Source organism: Armigeres subalbatus, chromosome 1 (genome assembly GCF_024139115.2).
Source record: "Armigeres subalbatus isolate Guangzhou_Male chromosome 1, GZ_Asu_2, whole genome shotgun sequence".
Lineage (NCBI taxonomy): Eukaryota > Metazoa > Arthropoda > Insecta > Diptera > Culicidae > Armigeres > Armigeres subalbatus.
In genome coordinates, this window is record NC_085139.1 from 176339937 (window position 1) to 176365991 (window position 26055).

The 26055-nt window shown below is 42.2% G+C and overlaps 1 protein-coding gene across 2 annotated transcripts in view; it reads left to right on the forward strand.

The window, feature by feature from the left end:
- LOC134205553 (segmentation protein Runt) overlaps window positions 1-23901 on the forward strand; it is a 208248-nt gene extending 184347 nt beyond the window's left edge. For both annotated transcript variants that reach the window (XM_062680879.1, XM_062680881.1), the window contains exons 5-6: window positions 1851-2255; window positions 22287-23901. In XM_062680879.1, coding sequence (XP_062536863.1) covers window positions 1851-2255; window positions 22287-23167 — 1286 coding nt within the window. In that variant the 3' untranslated portion in view covers window positions 23168-23901. The remainder of the gene's footprint in view (window positions 1-1850; window positions 2256-22286) is intronic.
- Window positions 23902-26055: the final 2154 nt, after the last annotated feature.

The window sequence follows — 26055 nt, forward strand, 5'->3', positions numbered from 1 at the left end:
AAGGAGCTCAAGCGAAGACTCGTACATTTTCCTCGAACTAGCCAACCTGGGAAAAGGGTTCGTACTTTACAGAGATGACGGTGGTATATACCGCATCGTCTATAGCAGCATCGTGCTGTGCGGGCAACGTCGCTGGCAGTACGAATAGTTTCCTCTGCATCCATCCTAACGGAACGCTTTCGGTGTGCTGTCTTTATATAAAGCAACGCTGCAGCATCTGTGCAGTGCAATCAACGGCATGAGGACCGTTTTCCTCGAGATTGAGAGCTCGGTGTGCCAAAGCAAAAGATGTTGCTATTAGTGAAAAATTCATTCCACTTTTTATGTACTTCGGGAGGAAAAGGATTTTCTACTTTTGTATGTATCCTTTTTTGTTCTTTGTTTCAACGGGTCGGGTACAGACAAGATGAGCGCCATTTGCCACACCGCTATACCGCCCAATGCATTACAGTAATGGAAAACGTCATTCATGGATGTTGCATGCATAATGAAGGACTTTCAAATACTGAATCGAGCATTAAGAATTTTCCTAATGGCTAGGGATTATACCCTGGACCAGTTTTTGTTTGTTTTGAAGGCCAACTATTTTAGTTTATCCTGCATAACATGTTTTAAAATGGATTTTTATTTTCAAATTAACAATGAAGATTAGAACTGACAGTCATTTCAAAATTATCTCCATTCGGTGCTTTAGCATTGCAAAAAGAAGAGAAAATAGAATGAGAACGTTTGAAGATGCTTGCCACAAACATTTGTTTCCCGAATAGAAAAAAATGACGCTCTCTTTGATTGATAAATACATCGCATACTTTCGTTCAATAATAAATATTCAATCTAACAGACATACTGCTTTATACTAACTGCTTAAGAAAGGTTTAGGGTGCGGCCAGAGTAGACGCGAAGTGCGATGCGAAGCGAAGCGCGTTTACGCGTTTACTCTGGCAGGCACCTTATACTTAAGAATAAGCAAAACAAAATTCGCGTTTTCAAGGGCACAGCACTCAATAGGGCACTGCACGGAAGAATCTCTTTCTCTTTCGTTCTTTATGAAATTTGACGTTTACTGGCCTTGTTGTTTTCAAATTTCTTTGCAGCGAAAAAGAGACAAAGCAGTCCGTGCAGTGCCCTATAGGGAGCAACGCACAACTGTCATTTTTATTATTTCACGCATGCTACGATGCAGCGAAGCCTAAATAATATAAATGACAGTTGTTGCTTCCGGATTCAGTGGTGTGCCCTATAGATAGTGAAGGATTTTACTATCTATAGTGTGCCCTTGAAAACACGAGTAATTTAGATTTGGATCACGGGAAGCATTAAAAAAAACACTATACGGATTATATTGTCGAAATCGAAAGAACCACCGTTGATCCAAATCGATTTCCATTGGACATTTTCCCCTAACGCATATAGGTACTTTATAGTGACGAAAATACTATGGAGTGTCGGTTTGCGTGAAAAGTACCATATTGAGTGTTTTTTTAAGATGCTTTATCTACAGATATGAAATTCGAGATATTATGACTGCTGCATTATGTATTGAGTTCTCTAGGAGTAAAACATTCCACTGGGTTGTGTGGAAATTTTTCAGACATTGGTTTTTTTTATCATTTAAAAATAATTATAGAAAGATTAGCATTTTGCATCATGTTATGTAACTTTGTAAGGTATCTACAAAAGCTTTTTTTAAAGCTCATTGAATGATTTTTTTTTTTTAATTTATATTTGAAGCTAACATTATACTAACGAAACATTCGCTCCTTTTCTTCCTCCATAACGCAACCACCATTCGTGGACATCGATTGCCACCCGCTGTTGCATCTCGTGCACGGGCAACATCATTTGACCAGGGTTTCCACATCAATTAGGCGGTATGGCGGGCCATTTACATATGGCCAACGATTGGCGGCAGCTCAATGGTCGGACTGCGGCTGGATTTCCAACTTCGCATTTTTTCCACCACCATGCGGCCACCAATCCAGCCCATTTTGCACCGCACATGCTGGCCGCCATCGATCGCATTGAGCAACACCAACAACAACAGCAACAGCAACAACAGCAGCAGCAGCTTCAACACCATCGACAACACCCGTCGGCGGCGGCTACAACGATGGGAATGCTCTCAGCGGTAGCCGCAGCAGCGTCCACTTCGGCGTCCACCGTTGGCATCTTTAACAATGGACCGGGCGGCGGGGGCGGCAGCAATAATGGCGGAGACTCCACAATAAACTCGCCCCGGATTAGCGATTCCAATGGTGAGTGTTGGTAACCATTTTTTTTTGTTTTTAAATGGGACATTCCAAGTTCATTTTTGGTAAACCATTTCGACGGTGTAGCCACGCTCACGCTATGGCGCAAAGTTATCCTTCCCAGAAAACGACTACCGGTGGGGGTTCGTTTTCGGTTTATGATTTCAGCTCGGGACGGTTGTAAAAATTTTACGCGCTCCATCCGTTTATTGCAACTGATATATCTAGCTAGACCCACGTGTGTTTGGTTGGTATGAGCTTTGTGTTTTGCAAAAAACAAAAACTAGGTCATTGATTTTCTGTGATACTGATCTGTGCCACTTCAAGTAAAAGTAACTTTAAAAGGAGTTTAGAAATAATGTACCTTTTGTAAAATTCAATATAGGGCACTGCAACGAATCTCTTTCTCTTTCGTTAGTCATGAAAGTTTGAAAACAACAAAGCCAGTAACTGTAAATTTTGACAGTCAGTGGTCTTTTTGTTGTCTAATTTCTATGCAATGGAAAAGTAATATAGCACGACTGTGCAGTGCCCTATTCTGCGAAAGAAATATCTGTGGCAAGATCTTTAGATTTAATCCATATTTTTGAATATCTAATAGACCTGAATTCATTTCACGCAATCTTTATAACTTATACCGCATTGTAGACGAAGTAGAGCGATTCTGGTCATTTCCAACTTTTTCAGCTTCCAAACTCGCTGGCGCAAGTAGCAGCTCGAATAATTGACCTTTCTCGTAAAAAAATATATCTGTTTTTTATTGTCTCAGTCAATTCTTTGACATGTTTTTTGGTCAACTTCCCCAATAAACCCATAGTCTTTTAACCATTCTAGCTCCACTGATAAAATGAAAAATGAAAAATGGGTAATCGTGGTACAACGAACAATGCAAATTTGAACAGAAGAGTAAGGATATGTTTAGTGCTCAAATTATTTTAAACATCCTATAGATTTCCGAGACAAATGGTTTCTGACTAAAAGGTTTGAAATAATCAGTTTTTTGGTGTTTATAGGGAAGTTGCAGATCTTAAAATTGTAGGACACATAATGATACCGAAGTTCGACTCTATTTCAAGTCGTCATATTTAAATATCCTTATCAGTCTGTGCGACCTCTTGTCGGAGGCGGTGATCCTGTCTAACCAGTGTTGGTAAAAACACAAAATCTCAAAACTCATAAACGATTCAAATCAATCGTGAGTTGAAACGCACCCAACTCAGCACCTAAAAACTCATGACTGAGTTGAATCATCGTTGGCTTCCTTGTTTTTCTCCTTCGTTAAAAACAGTGAATTGATTTTTTTTGTTAAATATCTTGGCTGTGCATATGCACAGCACATATTTCGAAATGGACAAATTGATATGAAAATTGCGAAAAAGAATCCACGTGTCTTGGAGGGACTCGAACACTCAACCCCCTACTCTCTAGATAGGCGTGATAACCTCTACACAACAAGACCACTTTAAGGTCACCGCTGTTAGCTCTTTTTTTGCAAATTAAATATCTTTCGGATGCTTGATTTGTTCAATCTTCACATGTACTTTACTGTTGATTGAACGAATCAAGAATCCGAAAGATATTCAATTTGCAAAAAAGAGCTAACCGCGGTGGAGGTTGGTACTCGGATTCTGGTAGCTTTTCCAAACGTGACCTTTAAGTGGTCTTGTTGTGTAGGGGTTATCACGCCTATCTAGAAAGTAGGAGGTTGAGGGTTCGAGTCCCTCCAAGACACGTGGATTCTTTTTCGCAATTTTCATATCAATTTGTCCATTTCGAAACATGTGCTGTGCATATGCACAGCCAAGATATTTAACAAAAAAACGGTTTTCGTACGGCCGAGTTGCCGAATAATATGCAATTAATAGTAAGTGAATTGATGTTTGTCGCACTGAACAAATGATACTCTTGCGTGTGTAAACACAAAATCTCCCCAAATTTTAAACGCTTTTTGAAGCGAAATGATTTTTTGGTAAATGAGTAAAACGATTTGGCATGAAAAGCTTAGACGTGACGCATATCACCAAACTCGTTGATTGAGATTTGTGAATGATTTTACCAACACTGGCTATCTTTTTATAGCGAGAATAGATATAGGAAATGTGGCAAATTCTGACTGCTATAACGTTAAGGACGTGTTGTACCTATTAATTCACTCCAAGAACGAACTTTCTGCCTTTTAGGACTATTGAAGATGGGGTGGAAATTTTGCAGCACGTTCTCATGGTCAATGTAGAGAGCAGGAGGAAATTTGGCAGCCCACGTAGTTTGCAGAAAACCGGCGGTAAACCTTGCTGTGACAACTAGAAGGGTATGGTGACAAGCATATTGAAGGAGAAGATCTCTCTTGTTCGCCGTATATGCTTGTTCCTCATGTAACATAAAACAAGCAAAGCTCCGTTATACTGGGCAAAAGAAGGCATAATCTTCCCTGTTCGCCTCATACCGGGCAAGTGCGCAATATAAAAATCTTTTCGGCTGTCACTATTTTGTCTTTCAACATTTTTTTTTCGCATCTTTCACCAAAAAGCAGAGTTTCTTCAAGTATTGGTAGTTCAATGGACTTCCATTATTGGTAACCTGGTTCCGGAGTCAATCCGGACTTAAAGAAATGGGTTTTAGCTTTTGGTCATTTTTAAAAACGCATACTTTGGAAATATTTGTTTTAGATATTTTGATTGAAAACGACGAATTTGATCGGTTTAAAATATGGGCTGTATTTTGGATCCCTAACGTTCCTTCGGAACATGTTACGCGGTCACTTTACGGAAATAAGCGAATACCATCATGATCAAATTCGGCATCGTCTATTCGTCGTTTCCAATCAAAATATCTAAAATAATCATTTCAATGTATGCGTTCTGGAAAATAGTCAAATGCTAACACTCATTTTTAATCCGCAATAACTCCGGTAACAAGTGTCCAATGCTGGAAATCTTTAAAATCCCTAGTAATAGTGAAGTAGAATGACAGTTTGAGATTATTAGACGAAAAATTAAAAATGTTGGTAAAACAGAACCCTTAATCATTTGACTACACCCAATCGGTGATTGATCTAACAATGTTGTATAAGAACCTACCATAACCTGTACAGCCGCTAACCGCAAGTCAGACTTATCTGGATATGGCGTCCATATACAGATAAGTCTGACTTGCGATTAGCGGCAGTGTGTATATAAGAAGTGGACATATGCGAAAATGCTAGATTCTTATACAAACATTGCATGAGACCTTATAATTTTGAAAGCTTTTCTTACAGTATTCGTTTGTTAGCTTATATTTTTTGTGTAAGAATCTAACCATTTCGCATATGTCCAGCTCTGATACAGGTTTTGATAGGTTCTTATGCAGAATTGTTAGAAAATGTAACAGCCGCGGGAAGGGTCGTTTGGCCGAAAGCCATTTAGCCGAATTTCACTAGGTCGAACAAATCATAAGGCCGAAACCTGTCTGGCCGAACGGGTCATCCGGCCGTATAGGTCATCTCGTCGAATAGGTCATATGACCGAATAGGTCATTTGGACGAAAAGGCCACTTGGCCGAATAGGGCATTTTGCCGGATACTACATTTGGCCTAATAGGTCATTTGGCCGGATAGGACATTTGGCCGAATAGGACATTTGGCCGAATAGGACATTTGACCGAATAGGAATTTAGGCCGGATAGGACATTTGGCCGGATAGGACATTTAGCCGAATGAAACATTTGGCCGAATAGGACATTTGGTTGAACAGATCATTTGGCAGAACAAGTCATTTGGAAAATTAAAAATAAGGTTGAAAAGTGAGATATCTCACTTCTCACTATTTATTTCCCACTTCTCACTATTTATTTTCCACTTCTTACTGTGAAAAGTGAGTAGTGCAAAGTGAGAAGTTAAATGTCTCACTACTTGTAACTTCTCACTTTTCACACCCTAGCAGCACAACCCATGCCGATCTGGTTACCGCCAGAGATGATGGTATTATATAGAGACACGCGGAGAGAATAAATGCAATTCTGGCTTCACGGCCAGCAGACAAAAAAATAATGTGCGATCGGCAACATAAAAATTTGTAAGAACTTGAAGTGACTCTCAGTGTGAGCAGTTATTTCGTTTGCTCCAACAACATATTTTCTCTTCTTTAGCACCATTTCCTTACATTCAACAATAAATATGATAAAATACCATATACAAATTTGCTATAAGAACTCTGAAAACATCTTCATTTTCTGAACTTTTCAAACTTTTTTATAATTTGTATCATGTTGATTACAATACCTATCTTGCATTTAGTATCGATTGGTAATGTTTGTTTACTTTGCACGTTTGGTACCGCGTTTGGTACTTTCAGCTTCACTGTTTGCGGGTCTCTATCTATAAACAACGTCTCTCGTTACAGCAACTATAATGTGACTGGATTCGGTCGAGCATAAGTTACATAAATGTAGGTATTCGTAGTAGGCAATGCATAGGAGAGTATACTATACTATATGTATACCATAGTCTGTGTATTGTCTTCAATTCAGAAGTGGGATGATGATCTCACGCGACTTTCCAAGACGAAGAGTTGAAAATGAAAATTCTTCGAGCGTTGGAGGGAAACTGAACCAAACTGAAATCGAAGTTACGAACCAAGAGGAAATGAATGATAGCGAAATAGAAATAGAAACGCGTCACAAAACTGGTACTTGTACGGTTGTTGGCGAACGTGGAGTTAATGTAGTTGTGATGAGAGGTGAAGAGAAGCAGAATAGAAACACAAATAGCTTAAGATCGAATATGTGTGACAGAAAGTGTCCACGAAACGTTCAGATGTTTTTACACTATGAAGAAATTCAAGGACTTATTCCCGAGTTCTATCTGCAGAAAATTACAGTTAAAAAATGGATAAGAAAACTCGACCGTTTGAAAGACGTTTATGGCTGGGAAGATCGAGCTGTCCTTCATTATGCGACGATGCGATTAGGAGCAGTTCCAAAAATCTGGTTTGAAGGTGTGGAAGAAACAATAAATGGTTGGAATGAGTTCAAACAAAGAATCACAAGAGCATTTCCAACGCGAAATGATGAAGTAGATGTTCACAGCGCTTTGATGAAACGAGTGAAGGCTTCTAATGAAACTTATGAACACTTTGTGTACAACATTGTAGCAAAAGCAAGGTCAATCAATTTGGGTGATGCAGCTATAATGAAATATGTTATAAATGGAATACCGGATCCCTATTTGAGGCTGATGCTGAGTACCGCTGGGCATACTACAGTAGAGACGTTATTGGATGCAATTCTACGCCATGAAAATCAATCACAAATGCGTGCGGTGGTGGTGAATCGCGGAACGAGCTGTAGGTATTCGTAGTAGGCATTGAACAGGAGAGTAGGGAGGTAATGTCAGACAATCCCGAGACACGCAATAAAGAGGACGTTACCAATCTAGCTCTCTGTGTATTGTCTTCATAAACTTGTCTATGACAAGTGTGTTACTCGGGCATTGAGAAGTGGGAAACAAGGAGAGAGAAGTGAGACGTCTCACTTCTCACTCCTTATTTCTCATTTATCTCTGTAAAAAGTGAACTTCTTAACTTCTTATTTCTCACTTTTTACAGTTGAGAGAGTTGAGAGACATTAAATGACACATTCAGCCGTATATGGCTTTTCGGCCAAATGACCTTTTTAGCCAAATGACTTTGTCGGCCAAATGGCCTATTCGGTCAAGTGACCTATTCGGCCAAATGATTTATTCGGCCAAATTACCCTTTCGGCCAAATCACCCTTTCGACCAAATGTCCTATTCGGCTAATGGCTATATGACTCTTTCGACCAAATGATTTTCGGCTTAATGGTCTGTTCTGCCAAATGGTATATTCAGCCAAACGGTCCTTCACCGTTAAACATAATGATGGAAAACTACAGATTCGAAATGTATTCGGGGTAATGGCCATTCGGGGTATTGGTTTTCGGGGTAATGGCGTTCAAGGTACTAGAATTCGGGGTACTGGAGATGTCGGAGGTAAACATATTAAATAACAGGGGCTCGAGGATACTGCCCTGGGGGACGCCTGCGATGATGCGGTGCGCATCCGAAGTAGCTGCGATGGAGACCCGGAATGTCCTCGCCGACAGATAATTGTTGAGAAGATTGTACCTGTGAAGCTTGTGCACCAGACCATCGTGCCAAACGTTGTCGAAGGCTTTTTCTCGACGTCCTGCAGGGCCATGGCGGATGATTTGGATACCGACTTGTTCCTAGTAAGGATGATTTTTACTCTGGTAAGCTGGTGAACTGTTGTCTGACCATGGCGGAAACCAAACCGTTCCTCAAGCAGGATATTGTTTTGTTCGGAAGATTCGAGAAGCCGGCGATAAATTGCTTTTTCAAAAAGGTTAGATAACGCTGAGAGAAGGCTGATGGGTCAATAACTTTTAGGGGAGGTTGGGTCCCTCCCTGGTTTCCTGATGGGGATTGATTTTCAAGTTGAAGATGTCCTCAGAGAAGTCGTTGGGAAGTTGATCGAAATTGTTTGCATGTTGCCAGACGACAGCTTCACTAATAATATTCTGTCCAAGACTGTGTGAGCCTATCTCAGCAGTCTTCTCATCCGCAGTTATTAAGCGATCCGTAGAATCATTGTTGTCTAACGGAATAAACGGTGGGATAGGACGTGGTTTGGTTTTCAAAATTTTAGTTGTCTCCCAGAACGGCTTAGCACAAACTGGGAGAGCGCTGATCTGGAAAAATCATTATTTTTGAGGTCCACCATTCTGGCCTTGATAATTTTGGTCAAGCGATTACATTTGTCTTCAAAGATGGCTGATTAGTGCGTTGAAATAGCCTTCTTTTGACATTCCGCTGACGGATTAAATCTTTGGTGAGTGTATCAATGGTTAGGACATTGCTTACCTGACGGACCACCCCGGTACGTGTTGATTTCGCGCCTGCGAGATCACCTCCTTCATAGAATGTAGCTGCCGGTCGATGCTCTCAGGCATCTTGGGGTGCGCTTCGTAGTTGATGTTAGTATCCACGCTCTGCTGGAACCGATCCCAGTTGGCACGATGGTAGTTGCGTCGGGTAAGATGGTGTCGATTTGCCGAGGATCCCACCTACAGCACCACCGGATAGTGATCAGAGCTGAGATATTGGTAGCACCGGTGGGAAAGTGTTGTTGTCCATATTGGTGAGAAAGAAGTCAAGGACTGCATGTGCCCCAGAACGGCTCAACCAGCTGGGAGCATCCGGGCTCAATATGGTGTAGTGCCCTTCATCTAGGTCTTGTTGGAGGATGGTGCCGTTTTGGTTAAGCCTGCTGTTCCCCCAGGCTTGGTGCTTCGCGTTGAGGTCGCCAGCGATAATGTACCGCCCACGCCACCACAGCAGAACCATCCCGCAAATGTTGTTTGGGGTAGTACACAGCAATGATGGTGATCGGACCGACGGTGGTAGTCTCCTCAACTCCTATAGCTCCGACAATTTCCAGCTGAAAATTTGGCAGCAGACGGCAATTAATGTTACGACGCAAGGCAATGGCCACTCCTTCCCCGGGGCCAGGTTGATTGAGTATCATAAGTCGAAAGTCGAGAATGTAGATACTCACTTCGGGCTTAAAGTGTGCCTCGATGACGGCTGCGATGTCGATGTACTTTTCTCTAAGGAAGTCGGTCAATTCAATGCTTTTGTTCTGAATTTATCAAGCATTCCAATTAAGAATCTTGATAGAACTTTCAGGGCCCTTATTTGGCTAGAAAAGTCATAACCACCGAGGTGGCAGCACGATCTGCTGATCCTTTGTTCGACAGCTTTGTAGCCGGCGGAACAGGCCCAGGGTGAGCTCCGGAATTTTCTCTAGGGACTAGAGGTTTTTGGGTTGCTGATCTGTGAGAGCTCGGGTCTTCAGTAACCTTGTGTGCAAATGCAAATCCGGAGATGGCGAGTTCGATTCTCGGTCCGGTCTAGGATGTTTTCGGGTTGGAAACTTTCTACTCATACTCATGCAATGGCGGGCATAGAACAGCTTTCAATTAATAACTGAGGAAATGCTAATAGAATACTGAAAACGAACTTGGAAAGCAGGCCAAGTTCCAGTTGAAATGTAGAGCCATTGATAAAAAAGAAGAATAAGAAGAAGAAAAATAAGAAGAAGAAGAATAAGAAGAAGAAGAATAAGAAGAAGAAGAATAAGAAGAAGACCTGTGAGAGCATTAGTTCTCGCGTTCCCCCAGGCGGATGGGAAAGGATTCCGCATTGGTGGAGTAGCAGCGGCTGTCGCGAGTCGTTGCTGCACAGAGGAGACCGGGGCATGGGTTGCCTTCTGCAGGTTTTGCTTGAGTGGCGGGAAGTTCGAAACAGTGTACCGCAGTGGTGGAAAGTCCTGCGACGGAGGTGGTTCGCGTCGTCGACCTGGTTGGTTCTTCGATGAAGCCTTTTTGCGGATGGCAATGAACTCGGCACGCTTGGGGCAGGAACGACTGCGTGGTAGAGCCGTTCTCCAAATAGACTAGGTACAGTACATCCCGGTGACTATTCCCTTCAACGCGCTTGATGGGAAACACTTTAATCGGCTTCAAATTGTTGGCCTTCAGTTTGTCAACAATTGCCTTCGGAAGGTCGCGAATAACAACTTTGAGACGCTTTGTTCCAAGGGCATCATGCTAGTAGAATTCGCCGTTTTGGGTCAGCAGGTGTTTACTGACGTCCTGATAGTTGGCTTCGGTGGTGCAGATAATTTTGGTTCCCATGCCGCACAACTTAAACAGAGGGAAAATCTGCTTCTTTCCGAGCTCTGTGCGGAGTATGGCGACATCCTTAGATGAGGTGAAAAGCGGTGGTATCTTCACCTTGGCAAATGTTTGCTAATCCGGCCAGGCAGCATACTTATTTTTAGTCAGAAGTCTGGCGTTCATTACCGACGATTCAGCACGGAGCAGCAGAAACGAGACGAAAAAAGTTTCCCAACACGCATCCACTGCAGCACCGAAGAAGATTCCGTGCACCTCAACTGGCACCGATAGATGCTGCCGTCAAGCAGAACGCCCCCAAGCGTTTTGGAAGAAAACGCAGGTGTAAGTCAACAGAAATAAGCTGCTCCGCCCAAAGTTCGTCACGGCTAGAAAGAATCAGAGTCTCGCCGATTGATTATCATCATTCGAATCACAAATGTCAACTATAGTCACGCAATGAACCCGCAAATAACCTGTAGTTTCCCGATAAAACAAATCCTATTCTTTCTGTGCAGGTACTGTGTTCCCAATTTAAGTCAGTGGTTCCCTCAAAGTAACGCTTTTTAAGCGTAACACACAGAAGAAATTTATTATTCAAATTAAATGTTTGAATCAGATCTAAAATATGTTTTATCTGCTTTTGATGACCAAACACGTATATGTACTTGCAAATAACTACACGGCATATTATTTCAGGGGCACGAGACGAGCCAGCCTTGGGATATAAACAATCAGAAGGGTTGTGTACAAGACATGACCGCCCGACGTAAACTACGAAAAACCTTTTGGTAAAACGATAATAACCAATTATTTTGAATAGTTCAATTTGTTATCAATAATACGCATTTCCAATCAGTAATGACAACAAACCCAAAATCAGAATGTTGCGAGCTTAACTTTTTGACGTGATCATATTCAATTCTTGTCAACCATTTACCGACGGCCGTTGCTCGGATCGATACTGTCAAAAGATATTTTAGTTACAAGATAAAGATTGTCGCTGTGGTTCCCGTTGTTCTGCTCGTGATTCTTCAACCGAAGGAAAACAGTCTGCCAAAACAAAGCAATTAAGTACTACTTTTGCTTTGATCAAAATTCATCTCACCTCAAGTTGTGACTTAAGAGCTACTTTCACTGATGGTAGCCAATCATTAGTACTTCAGACAAGAAAATTTAATCTGAGAATAAAACTTCTGGTAGAAGCTCTGCAATCTACTTTCCGCGACATCTCGAACGAAATGGCTCACGTGCGCGGAAGAGCTGCTTTCTTGTAATCAATCAAGATAAACCTGTAGCCACGCCCCTTTGGTGATCGTTACGGTTACACAATAATTGCACTCATACCGTCAACAAAGAGGCGGGACTAATGGGCCATCTTTATTGATTACTAGCAGACCCGACAAACTTCGTTTCGCCTAAAATTGATTTATTCTCTGCTTAATTCTCAAGTTATGCAGAATTTTTTGTTTCATTTGTATGGGAGCCCCCCTTTCCAAAGGAGGGAGGGGTCTCGAACCATTTTAAGAACCTTCCCCGGCCCCAAAAACCTCTGCATACAAATTTTCACGCCGATCGGTTCAGTAGTTTCGGAGTCTATAAGGTTCAGACAGACAGAAATTCATTTTTATGTATATAAAGAAAACCCAGATTAATCCACCTAGCGGTGATGGTGCCTTTCTCGTGCATTATAAAAATAGTATTTTGGCTATTACTCTTGAGCCCATAGTCCGATCTGGCCAATTTTCAATAAAAAAAATAATGGGAGGGTATCCTGCGTCGAATGCAACTTGTTGCATGTAAATCGGTTAAGGATAAGATAGAGTGACATTTTTTTACTCAATTTTTCTATAAAAATAGGTGTTTTGGCCATAACTTCCGAGCCCATAGTCCAATCTGACCAATTTTCAATAGGAAACAATGGTAGAGTATCCTGTGTCGAATGCTTGCTGCGAGTAAATCGGTTAAGGATAAGTTCCTGAAAAATAAGTGACATTTTTTTGGGTGGGTGCGCACAGACAAACACACATACACACACACACACACACACATACACACAGACATCACCTCAATTCGTCGAGCTGAGTTGATCGGTATATAACACTATGGGTCTCCGGGCCTTCTATAAAAAGTTTGTTTTTGGAGCGATCATATAACCTTTACGTATACTTAGTATACGAGAAAGGCAAAAAACTTTAATTTTTGCTTTGTAAGACCCCGCTCATTCGACAATGATTGTTGTCGAAAGATATTTAAGTTACAATATAAACATTGTCGCTGTCGTCGCTGTCCGGAACATGTTTTGCTGGCGAGGTTATGGGATCTAAATGTCAATGAAGGAAAAATACATGCGATTTGACAGTTAGGTACCGTTCGCGGTCGAGCCTGCGAGTGTAAGACCGCCGCAGCACTCTAAAAAAAGATAAGCGCGACAATATTAAGAAAATTCAAGTTAAATAAAAATTCAAGAGTGTCGAATGAGCGGAGCTCTACGGTAAAATTATAGAATTAAAAAAAAAACAATCTGCTTTACCGGCAATTTCGCGCGTCTATGTAGTGTGGACCTTTAGCAAGTTGACGGTTCAATCAAGCATCTGTCAATCTCAATAGTGCTGTCCAATGAGCAGCTCGAAGTAGCTCGAAGTTGTTCCTGTCCTGCTCGTTCTTTTTTGTCAACAAATGAGCATGAGCAGGACAGGGAGAGACTTCGAGCTACTTCGAGCTCTCATTGGACAGCACTAATATTATTTTCAAAACCATAGGATTCTTGTTTATTTTTTTTTTGTTTTTTGTAGTTTTTGCTGAAATTTTGCTTATATTTAGGTACTAAAGCTTTATTTTCTTTAATTCATCCGACTTGGACAAGAACAACTGCTTATGGTGAGTTAAATATTATTATTTTTTGATAATTATTTATTCTTCAATTACATATTTTGCAGCATCTCGAAACATGAACGTCGACAAGCGTTACGAAGCAGTCCAGGCAGTTCCACTACGTGTATGAGATCATTCGCGACACGCCCGGGAGCTGGATGACAAGTTTCTTGAAGCATAAAATCAATTTCGTGGCCCACAAGATCCCGTTCAGCTCTGAGGATTGCAACGATGTGTAGGCCAACACCAAACCCCGCGGAATGTTTGTGGCGACCAAGCAAACGGAAGGCGTCAGCACATCGGACATGATTGACAGGATCGTCAAGGATTACGACTTGTACGTGCGCTGCAATCTAGCTCGGGGGTACTCCGTCTTGGGAACTGAACGTGTCGTTCCTATTCAAGAGAAAGTTCTGTCTCCAGACAACATCCGGACGTTCCTGCTGATGCTCGGTTAGGACCAATTTGCTCCAATTTCTTGTCCGATTCGCAGAAGAAACTCACATCGGCATTGGGCCCGAGCGGTGGCAGAACGTGCAGTTCACATGAGTACGGAAACGACGAAGAGAAAGAGGAGGATGAGTTTGTAAATTCACGTTTGTGACCCTCTTTCATCTACAATTTGAGGGCGATAGTCTAGGGGTGAGAGAAAAAATATTTTAGTTACTAGATAAAGTTTGTCGCTGTCGTCGCTGTCCGGAACATCTTTTGCTGGCGAGGATAGGGGAGCTAAATGTCAAAGGAGGAAAATCCATACGATTTGACAGCTTGGTACCCAACATGTTCCGGACAGCAGAACAAAGGAAGCGAAGCGACAATCTTTATCTAGTAACTAAAATATCTTTTGGTGGGGGTTGTTTAGTTCTGTTACAGGTAACATGTATGATAATGAAATAATATAAAAAAGAAACTACTAAATAAATCGTCACTCGACTCGTAGAATAGGCCCAATTTTTGTTAAATTTTAGTAAAACGTTATGCGTCACAGATGGGGGTGGGTAGAAAAAAGGAAATGTTACAAACAAGTCACAGACTTGGTTCGATGTTTTTTTACGTTATGAAATTTTGAATTAGCCCTTGCCTTGCGCATGATCTTTAAAAAAAATTAAGTGCAGTAGACCGCTTTCCAACCATGAACACAGTGGTCGGTAGGCCGGTACGCAGACCACACAACCGTTCCCGTCTTAATGCTGCAGAAGGTAACTGCGTATAAAAAGCACTGTTGGTCACAACTCTGGATTGGAATGAGCTATTTATCTAATTTTCAATGGCAAACAATGGGACTGAATTCCGCGTCGAATGCAAGTAAATCGGATAATGACTGTAATGACTATAATGACACTAGAACTCTGCCTTAACACGTTTTGACATTTAACCTCTGGAATGAGTCATTGTAGTTTGTCAATGATCGAACTAAGACTATTAAATTATCTAAAACATACTTGCCTACATGGATTATAGAAAAGTTTGAATACTTTTTCTACTGACTTCCAAAAATAGAAAATTTTCTCCGAAGCCTTCAAAACTCATTTTCTCCTACATAATCCGAGTGCTTTTTATTTGAATTCTTCTAACAGACATGCTGTCACTATGAACGGGGCTCCAATTATTTGGTCTAGCGAAGTCCAAGATTTAGGACTTATGTATAGCATGAATGAATTAACTATCAAAAACCACACAGAAGGTATGCAAGCAAAAAGGTACAAATATAGTAAGTGAATATTCATAGAAAATCAAGATCTTAAAATATTTGTTTGATTTACAAACTAATTGTTAGGCCAGCCATGTTTTACATATACTGTGCCAATATGGGTTATTTGCTGCAACGCCAGGAAGAATGCATTTACAGAGGATTCAAAATAAAATGTTGAAATTGATTATGAAGCTGCTTCCCTGCGCACCAAAAACAATAAGAATATTACATGTGACTTATTTGAATGAAATGACACAAAGCACCTGACGTAAACTCAATCGTACCGTTTTGACTCAAATCCTGAACATGACTTATATTCCGATATAACTAAACTTTTATCGGTTCAGATTATATGCCACCGAACCAAAGACAGTAGCCCCTGCGTGTTACCGCACGTATGCACAAGCAGCCTATGGCTTGATGTAGTGAAATATTTATTTATTGCAAATCGCGTAGCATCTTGTTCTTCGAACACTAATAACTCGAGTAACAAAGATAGCTCAGTGGTAACCTGATAGGCTCTCATTCTGGAGATGTATGTTCGATCCTCGTGTAAGTCATCTTTTTTTTTCAAAACTCATATTTTCTAGGTGTGTAGTATAATACGCATTGCAAGAAAAAATTTGAATACTAGAAAATTCAAGCGCCTTTAAAAAAAAATTATTTAATATTTTCCTTGCTAATAATCAATGGAACCTAATGCTGTGTATTGTTTATATTTATATTCATGGCATTTCTATAATTGAATCCATCTGATTATTTGGAATATTTGAAAGAATTCAGGTCTGAACTTTAGATGATGGAGGTAGGAAATGAAACATAAATACATACGTTGAGAATCGATATGTACTCAACAGTTTTCTTTAATGATTGTTAGCAGAAACAAAATAGCTTTTGATTTATCTTGGCAGTAATCAAACTTGCCCACCGAGTTTCAATAGACAGTAAACATAAGTAGGAAATTATATTCTATTGCTTCAATGCACAAAAGAAAATATGCTTTACTGAATAGAAAAGACATAATTATTCAATAAAATTAGAAGCTTGCGAGTTTATGGTGCAGCTGACGCTATATCCAAGGAATTGAGACCAGATTTCCCTCTGCGCGTTATTTCCGCGGAGCTAAACAAAATTTTCTTTTTTTCCGTAATACATACTCATGAACCAGTTTCCCCAAATCTTATTTGCTCGGATCAACATTCTACCCAGCTGAGCTAAAAATAGAACATTGCCGCACGCAATGCGATGTGTGTTGGTGATGCTTCCTTCGGCAATATTCATCCGACGGCAAGAGGCTGAAGCGAATGCGCATGCGTCCCGCGTCTTCCCGCACATCAGCTGCGCTCCCATATGCTGATTGAACGCCTCAAGAATGATGCATGCATATGCGTAAAAATAGAACAGAAGCACGGCTTGCCGCTGGCTGATGCTACGATGGTTAAGCCGACCGATCCACAGTGGCGGAAACCCAGACAAAACCCAAAACAAATCGTTCTTTCGTGAAGCTGATATTATTTTAATTTTGCACATTGCAATGATAATTCCTCAATTTGTTAATTGTTGGTAAATTAAATTTCTGGTGACTTTCAAAATGAATTCAGCGTTACAAAATTACTGTTGCTAAATTTTAAGCGCAATCGTAGGTTTAGTCGAGCATTTGTATGGGGGACCACCACTGCGCGACGGCACATTGCCATTCCTTCTTTTAGGCGCATTCGAACGGGAGAGCGTTGAACGTGTTAACAAAGCACGATGCTTGTTGAAATTGCTATATGAGGACTGAGGAGTATTTACAGGCTGTTATATAGGGTATTTGTGCTTTTCTTAGCGCTTGATAGCAATAAGACGTGAGAAAAGTTATGTCTAACGTTTAGCAGAGAAGAGGATTATTGAACGGATATCCTATTGTAAAGTCACCCCAAATTACTATTTAGTAATTTGCATAGGGCACCCGTAACCTGAGGGGTTCTTATTGATACTTCCCATTATTATACACGTATGTGTTCTACTAGTTTGGATGTAATTATGCAATTATACCAATTTTGCATTAACATCCTCGAATCAATAGTGAATCTACTTTTATCTCAATCAAAGTAACAGCGTATCCAAGCGATTTCAATAGTTTATCTATTAGAACATCATTACTGGGCTTGAGTGTTTTAATCATCCTCGCAGCGCTGTCATTTTAGTTTAGTCACTCTTTTTCGCACTGGTTACTATTTTCGGTTATCATTTTGGTGGCTGCATTCCGTACAGGTGACGGTTAATAGTTCATCAAATAGCAGCGCTGTTATCGCGCTACCAAATTTGATCACCTGTCCGCTGCGCTACTGTTTTAGCAGGGCATTTAGTTTAGGTTATGGATCCTGTACACCTCCGGTGGTGCAAAGGGCCGACTTGAAAGATCTCCATCCTGAGCGATGCCTGGCTATCGCTTTAACCTTGTTGCCAGGTTAGATTTCGGTCGACTTCTTTTATTTCTTTATTGAGGCTTCTCCGCCATGAGCCTCTGGGTCTGCCTCTGCTGCGATGTCCCGCTGGGTTCCAGTCTAATGCTTGCTTACAGATTTCGCTTCCGCCCTACGTAGAGTGTGGCTGACCCAGCCCCACTTCCGATCCTGAATTTCTGTTGTTATCGGCCTCTGGTGACAACGACGATGGAGCTCGTTGTTTGAGATCCAGTTGTGAGGCCACCAGGCCCGAATTATATACCGCAGGCATCTGTTAATGAACACCTGCAGCCGTTGAGTGTTCTCCACTGATACACACCATGTTTCGCTAGCGTATAACAGCACAGATTTCACGTTAGAGTTGAAAATTCGTATTTTGGTGCGTTCACTTATCTGCCTGTTTTTCCAGATATTTCTTAAACTCGCAAAGGCAGCCCTTGCTTTCTTGATCCGTGCGCCTATGTCGATCTTGGTACCGCCGTCCGACGCCATTTGGCTACCAAGATATTGGAAGCTTTCAACATTCTCCACTGGTTGCCCGGCTACTGTGAAACTGGAAGGAGTCACCGTGTTTACATCCAACGATTTGGTTTTGTTGACGTTGATGACTAAACCACCACCACTGCGCGACGGCACATTGCCATTCCTTCTTTTAGGCGCATTCGAACGGGAGAGCGTTGAACGTGTTAACAAAGCACGATGCTTGTTGAAATTGCTATATGAGGACTGAGGAGTATTTACAGGCTGTTATATAGGGTATTTGTGCTTTTCTTAGCGCTTGATAGCAATAAGACGTGAGAAAAGTTATGTCTAACGTTTAGCAGAGAAGAGGATTATTGAACGGATATCCTATTGTAAAAAAGTCACCCCAAATTACTATTTAGTAATTTGCATAGGGCACCCGTAACCTGAGGGGTTCTTATTGATACTTCCCATTATTATACACGTATGTGTCTACTAGTTTGGATGTAATTATGCAATTATACCAATTTTGCATTAACATCCTCGAATCAATAGTGAATCTACTTTTATCTCAATCAAAGTAACAGCGTATCCAAGCGATTTCAATAGTTTATCTATTAGAACATCATTACTGGGCTTGAGTGTTTTAATCATCCTCGCAGCGCTGTCATTTTAGTTTAGTCACTCTTTTCGCTTTTCTGGTTACTATTTTCGGTTATCATTTTGGTGGCTGCATTCCGTACAGGTGACGGTTAATAGTTCATCAAATAGCAGCGCTGTTATCGCGCTACCAAATTTGATCACCTGTCCGCTGCGCTACTGTTTTAGCAGGGCATTTAGTTTAGGTTATGGATCCTGTACACCTCCGGTGGTGCAAAGGGCCGACTTGAAAGATCTCCATCCTGAGCGATGCCCGGCTATCGCTTTAACCTGTTGCCAGGTTAGATTTCGGTCGACTTCTTTTATTTCTTTATTGAGGCTTCTCCGCCATGAGCCTCTGGGTCTGCCTCTGCTGCGATGTCCCGCTGGGTTCCAGTCTAATGCTTGCTTACAGATTTCGCTTCCGCCCCTACGTAGAGTGTGGCCGACCCAGCCCCACTTCCGGTCCCGAATTTCTGTTGTTATCGGCCTCTGGTGACAACGACGATGGAGCTCGTTGTTTGAGATCCAGTTGTGAGGCCACCAGGCCCGGAATTATATACCTCAGGCATCTGTTAATGAACACCTGCAGCCGTTGAGTGTTCTCCACTGATACACACCATGTTTCGCTAGCGTATAACAGCACAGATTTCACGTTAGAGTTGAAAATTCGTATTTTGGTGCGTTCACTTATCTGCCTGTTTTTCCAGATATTTCTTAAACTCGCAAAGGCAGCCCTTGCTTTCTTGATCCGTGCGCCTATGTCGATCTTGGTACCGCCGTCCGACGCCATTTGGCTACCAAGATATTGGAAGCTTTCAACATTCTCCACTGGTTGCCCGGCTACTGTGAAACTGGAAGGAGTCACCGTGTTTACATCCAACGATTTGGTTTTGTTGACGTTGATGACTAAACCTGCCGAGGAGGAGCGATCGGCAAGGTCGTTGAGCTTACTCTGCATATCAGAGCGCCGTTGCGCGAGTAGTGCAACATCATCAGCCAATTCGAAGTCGTTTAGGTGCTCCATGGTTATAGGCTGCCATAACAGCCCGCGGTTTGGTTCACGGTCAATCGCATCTACCAGAATCTCATCGATTACGATGAGGAACAGTAACGGTGATAGAATACATCCTTGCCTCACACCAGCTACGACCCGGATAGGGTCGGACAGGACCCCATTGTGCAGCACTCTACACGAAAAGGCCTCGTACTGTGCTTCGATGAGGCCGATGATTTTCTCAGGAACTCAGGGCGCCCCACATATTCTCGTGATTGAGACGGTCGAAAGCTTTTTCGTAGTCAATGAATACCAAGTAAAGGGACTCTTTAAATTCGTTGACCTGCTCCAAAATGATGCGGAGCGTGACAATATAGTCCACACAGGATCTTCCGGCACGGAATCCGGCTTGCTGCCGCCGGAGAGTCGCATCGATCGTCTCCTGAATCCGGGCTAGGATAATTTTGCACAGAACTTTGAGAACGGTACACAGCAACATAATGCCTCGCCAGTTATCGCATACAGTCAGGTCACCCTTTTTGGGCACCTTAACTAAGATACCTTGCATCCAGTCGACCGGGAAAGTTGCAGGGCATTTAGTAGCGACCGGAAAAGTGTCAAGTAATGATATTGCATGCGCTGCCAAACGGCTTATACTCACCACCGGCAATCTTGCTCTAAGTTAATGTATTGAAACTGTATATTTCAATAACCAACGGTAAAAGCTAATATTTTCTTTTCTCGATACATTAATACTTCCAGTATAGGAATCGGTACCCTAGCAGGATAAACTCTGATGCTTATAGAGGTAATGAATATATGCCCAATTCGATGATTTATATTTGTATGTATCTTGTCACATGCTATGTGTATTGATGGTGCTGTGGTGTAGTAGCCGCTTCCCGACCAAGAGATCACGAGTTCGAATCTAGAATGGAGCATTTTGCTTTTTTTTTGCACGTAAAAACAGTTTTTTGGCCATAACTCCGAAACGCAAAGTTCAATCGATCTAATTTTAAATAGGAACCAATGGGACTGCATTCCGCGTCGAATGCAACTTGTTGCGAGCAAATCGGATAATGATAAATGCCCAAAAACGTGTCTCACATTTTTGTACACATACACACACACACACACACATACATACACACATACAGACATCACCTCAATTCGTCGAGCTGAGTCGATTGGTATATAACACTATGGGTCTCCGAGCCTTCTATAAAAAGTTCGGTTTTGGAGCAGTTCTATAGCCTTTCCGTATACTTAGTATACGAGAAAGGCAAAAAGATTAGAAAACTGCTTTAGCCCGCGCGCGAGGTATTACATTTGAAATGTTGCGGAAACCGGTCCCAGAATCGGCGGAGTTGCTGAGCGAATTTTATTCCAGCTTGTGTCGTGGATCGTGTGGGCGTAGTCGACAGCTCTTAGTGATTCGAAATATGAATTATTTGGAATTGATCGGTTCTTCTCAGGGCCACCATTCTAAACAAAGAAAGATTGAGGCGCAGCGAATTTTTTTCAAAGTGAAAATTAACTGCTTGGCAACGTCATAAAGTTGCCTGCGGTCCGCAGCAGAATCACGAGCGCGCATCGGAGGGAGATGGCTCCAGTGCCAGTGATCCCGTTCACCAAAGGGGCGTGGCTACAGATTAACTTGATTGGTTACAAGAAAGCAGCTCTTCTGCGCGCGTGAGCCATTTCGTTCGAGATGTCGCGAAAAGGAGATTGTGACATCCAGAATAAAAATGACGCGTGCACGCGAAACAAGGGCCTTTTATACACAGGGAAAACGAACCAATGGAGAAAAAGGCCCGTACCTTACTGCAATCTGATGTCCGTGTTGGGGATTTATGAACGGGATTGATTATTTTTAAATTTTTCACCCGATTTGGAAAGAAATAACATTTTCAAGAGTTTAACGTTGATAATCAATAGTATCAATAGAAGTGGCAAATTGCTGGAGAGTTTCCGAATCGATTGATAAGCAAATGTCGAAAATCCATCGAAAGATAAAAACGCTATTAGCGTTTGAAATCTTTCCTGATTTCGTGACGGTCTCGAATTTGGAAATTTCCGTTTTAGACCCTGCATCTGAGTCCCCTTAGACGTAGTTTACGTCAAAAACATATTTCAGGGGCTTGAGATGGATTCATTCCTACTATCATTATTATATCATTATTAAACCCAACACTTTTTAAAAATGTTTGTTTTTTTCATTCAATTTTCAGATGTGCACAACACACTAAACAACTGCAATCCTCACAGTACAACTAGTCCAAAGAGTTCACCGAATCCTTCCAACGAAGCCAACCAACGTGTCTCCTCCAATACGGGTGACCCGAAATTACCCTCAGACGCAGACTACGATCGCGAGGATTTGGATGACGACAACGATCAGATCAGTGTCACCGGTTCCGATCAAGGCAGTAACGGTCCAGTGGAAAGCGATCGGCGCAGTCCCATACTGGGTGGAGCTTTTACTTCACTGATTCAGAAAAACCATGCCAAAATGAAAAGCGGTCTGGAAATATTTCAAAACGGATCGTTTACCTCTGGCCCTTATCCACCACACGTGCAACAACCTCATCCTCTCAACCATGCCCTGGCTGCGCAACTATTCTTCCAAAATCCCCTCATACCACAGCCAAACCATTGGCTTTACAACCAACTGTACGGAAACTACCAGGAGCTTCCGTGGTTCAGACAATCATTGTTTGCCAACAATAACAACAACAACAACAACACGCCAAACAACGACAGCAAAGACAGCCTCGATTCGCCGAAAAGTACCGAAAACAACGGAAACAAACGCTCCATCACAGTCGTTTCCAGCAACGGCGAAGACGAAGAGGAATGCTCACCGCGGAAAACGATCGCCATCGACGACGAGGACGATGACCGGAGAAAAACGTCACCCTCGGTGACGTCGACGAAACGTTCACCCAGTCCTCCGGAAGTATCACCGGCGTCACCATGCACGGACAGTGTGTCCAGTCTGACGGTTCTGACGGAGGGCGCAACAAAATTACGCAGGTGTAGTTCAGGGGAGAAGATAAATCGAGAGCAGCAGCAAAATGCCAAACAAAGCGACGTGTGGCGCCCTTACTAGGAGGGTTTGGGTTGATTTGTAAAGACAGATAGAAGTACACAGAAAATTGGATCAAATTTTGAGGAATTTACGAGTGTCAATCAACGAGTTGATTGTTCTGCTTTTGATGAAAAACGTGTTCTAGTCAGATTTTTTTCAAAATATGTACTGTCAGATAAAATGGCCTTAGAAGCACCTCCGGTAGGACCTCAGTTTTGAAGCCTTGTGCAACGCTTCATTTAATTCCTCAACGACGTGTTTTAGTGGCTGCCTTGATAGTTGATTGATCTCCATCGCTTTGGTGTTTTCAGCTGGCTGATCTCTTTCTGGACTTCCTGGAAGTCTGGAGCTGTAATCCGTATGTCCAGCATTCGTGCTGTCATAATCGCCACCTTCGTTGTTTGCTGTTGTGCTTTTCATAGCGATGTCGCCAGCGTTGGACAATCCCACAGTCCAGTTTCAAGGACATCCAGGATGTTCAAACCATAAAAGACCTTTGGGGACGTATATAGTCCTTCACGATATTTCGTTCTACTAAGCATACCTTAGTAGCCCTTCTTAGTGGATCTTTGAGGATCATGCACATCATGCACCTTCACGGGTCTACTGGGACCTTCGTAAACCTGCCCAAACCTTTACGCGTGAATTCTTGAGCCAGTCCACCGTCTTGTAGCTTCATATTTGCACACAGTTGAACGTTTTGAACGCAAGCACACTGCTAAGCCATCGGAATTTATGGTTGCACTGCGATAGTGTACAATTGATTGGAGCGCGGTCAATTTGTTTGACGGACTCTTGATCAGAAGATCTTCATATGGTGTTGTGTCTTTTTTTCGAGTCGGCATATACGAAAAAACGAATATTAGATACATATGCTGGATATACGCTTATTGCTTTTAAACACGTTTCAATATTTCTATTGATTCAATTTTCTATGTACAATTTGGAAGCAAAAACTTCTGTACGTGTAGCTGCTTTAGTTTGAACAAAGTATGAACAAAACAACATATCTTGTAATGTATGTATTATTAACGCATAGAATTTATATAGTCTGTAATTTAGTTGTATGCTTAGAACTGTTATTAGATCGTAACCTCAATCCAGTATACAGGAACGTTGTAAAAAAGAACTCTAATAGACGCACTTAAATAATCAAAAGAATAAAATCAAACTTCATTAATTTCTAGTTTCATTACCATTAGCAAAATGCGCCGGTTTTGCCACGCACCATCGGTTCACTGCACACGCTTTTCCCTGTCTCTGTCTAACCCAATCCGAAAAAGCGTTCCGGCCACACCTCCAGGCCCGGAGTCTTCCGCATTGGCGGTCCGCGACGGTTTCAAAGCTCGCAACAACGTGCACATTTCCACAATATGCAATAATAAATCAGTTTACCCACTATAACATTTTAATGAGCTTTTATGTGTGCAGCCATCCAGCATTTTACGCAGAAACGCACTCGCGCCTCCCGTCAAAGAGTGGTCTAACATCATACCCACCGCAGCAGCCGCCCCTCCAAATCACCCTGCTCCGAATCTGTATATATCTCTGCATTATGCAGCAGCAGCACTCGGTGCATCAAAAAACATCACCTCGCGTGCTCGCTGGCCCAAAAAGTGCCAGCCACGGCGGCAGCCTATAAACATATCCACCTACACATCCTATATCAAACCGCACCAACTAAAATCTAAACTTACCGAAATGTTTGCACACTCAACTGCCCACGCTCCAGCACTCATCTCCTCGCGGTAGGTTACCATGTTCACCGGGATTTTCAAAAAAGCCACCGAGCAATATTGCACCAGAAGATTTTTGCTTCGGTGGGTGAACGATTTTGTTATTCGAGAAACTTTTTTTTTCGTATTCACATAGTTCAGCACAGTTTACGGAAGAATATTTTTGGAAAATAATACAAATGAATGCCAATGATATTTTCCAAGACTGATCAGAACCCACATTCTGTTGCAGTAAATTGAACCTCGCTAAAGTTGCTGTAGGCCACTCTCTGTTTATGGATCTCTCTCCAAAAACTCTCAGTAATCATCAGTTCAAGTTGCTTATGATCGTACGGTAACGATATTGATAGTTGCTTTATGGTTGATTTATTTATTTATTATCAGACTAAGGCCAGAGTGGCCTGTGCTGCACATAAAAGTCTTCTCCATTCAGCTCGGTCCATGGCTGCACTTCGCCAACCACGCAGTCTGCGGAGGGTCCGCAAATCGTCCTCCACCTGATCGATCCACCTTGCCCGCTGTGCACCTCGCCTTCTTGTTCCCGTCGTATCGTTGTCGAGAACCATTTTCACCGGATTACTGTCCGACATTCTGGCTACGTGCCCGGCGTACCGCAGTCTTCCGATTTTCGCGGTGTGAACGATGGATGGTTCTCCCAACAGCTGATGCAACTCGTGGTTCATTCGCCTCCTCCACGTACCGTCCGCCAGCTGCACCCCACCATAGATGGTACGCAACACTTTCCTTTCAAAAACTCCCAGTGCGCGTTGGTCCTCCACGAGCATCGTCCAGGTCTCGTGTCCGTAGAGGACTACCGGTCTTATAAGCGTTTTGTAGATAGTCAGTTTGGTACGGCGGCGAACTCTATTCGATCGGAGCGTCTTACGGAGTTCAAAGTACGTACGATTTCCAGCCACTATGCGCCTCCGAATTTCTCTGCTGGTATCGTTATCGGAGGTCACCAGTGAGCCCAAGTACACGAATTCTTCAAACAACTCGATTTCGTCACCACCAATACAAACTCGTGGTGGGTGGATTACTTTTTCCTCTCTTGAGCCTTTTCCTAACATATACTTCATCTTCGACGTGTTGATGACTAGTCCAATCCTTTTAGCTTCGCTTTTCAGTCTGATGTAGGCTTCTTACATTCTCTCAAAGTTACGTGCCATTAAA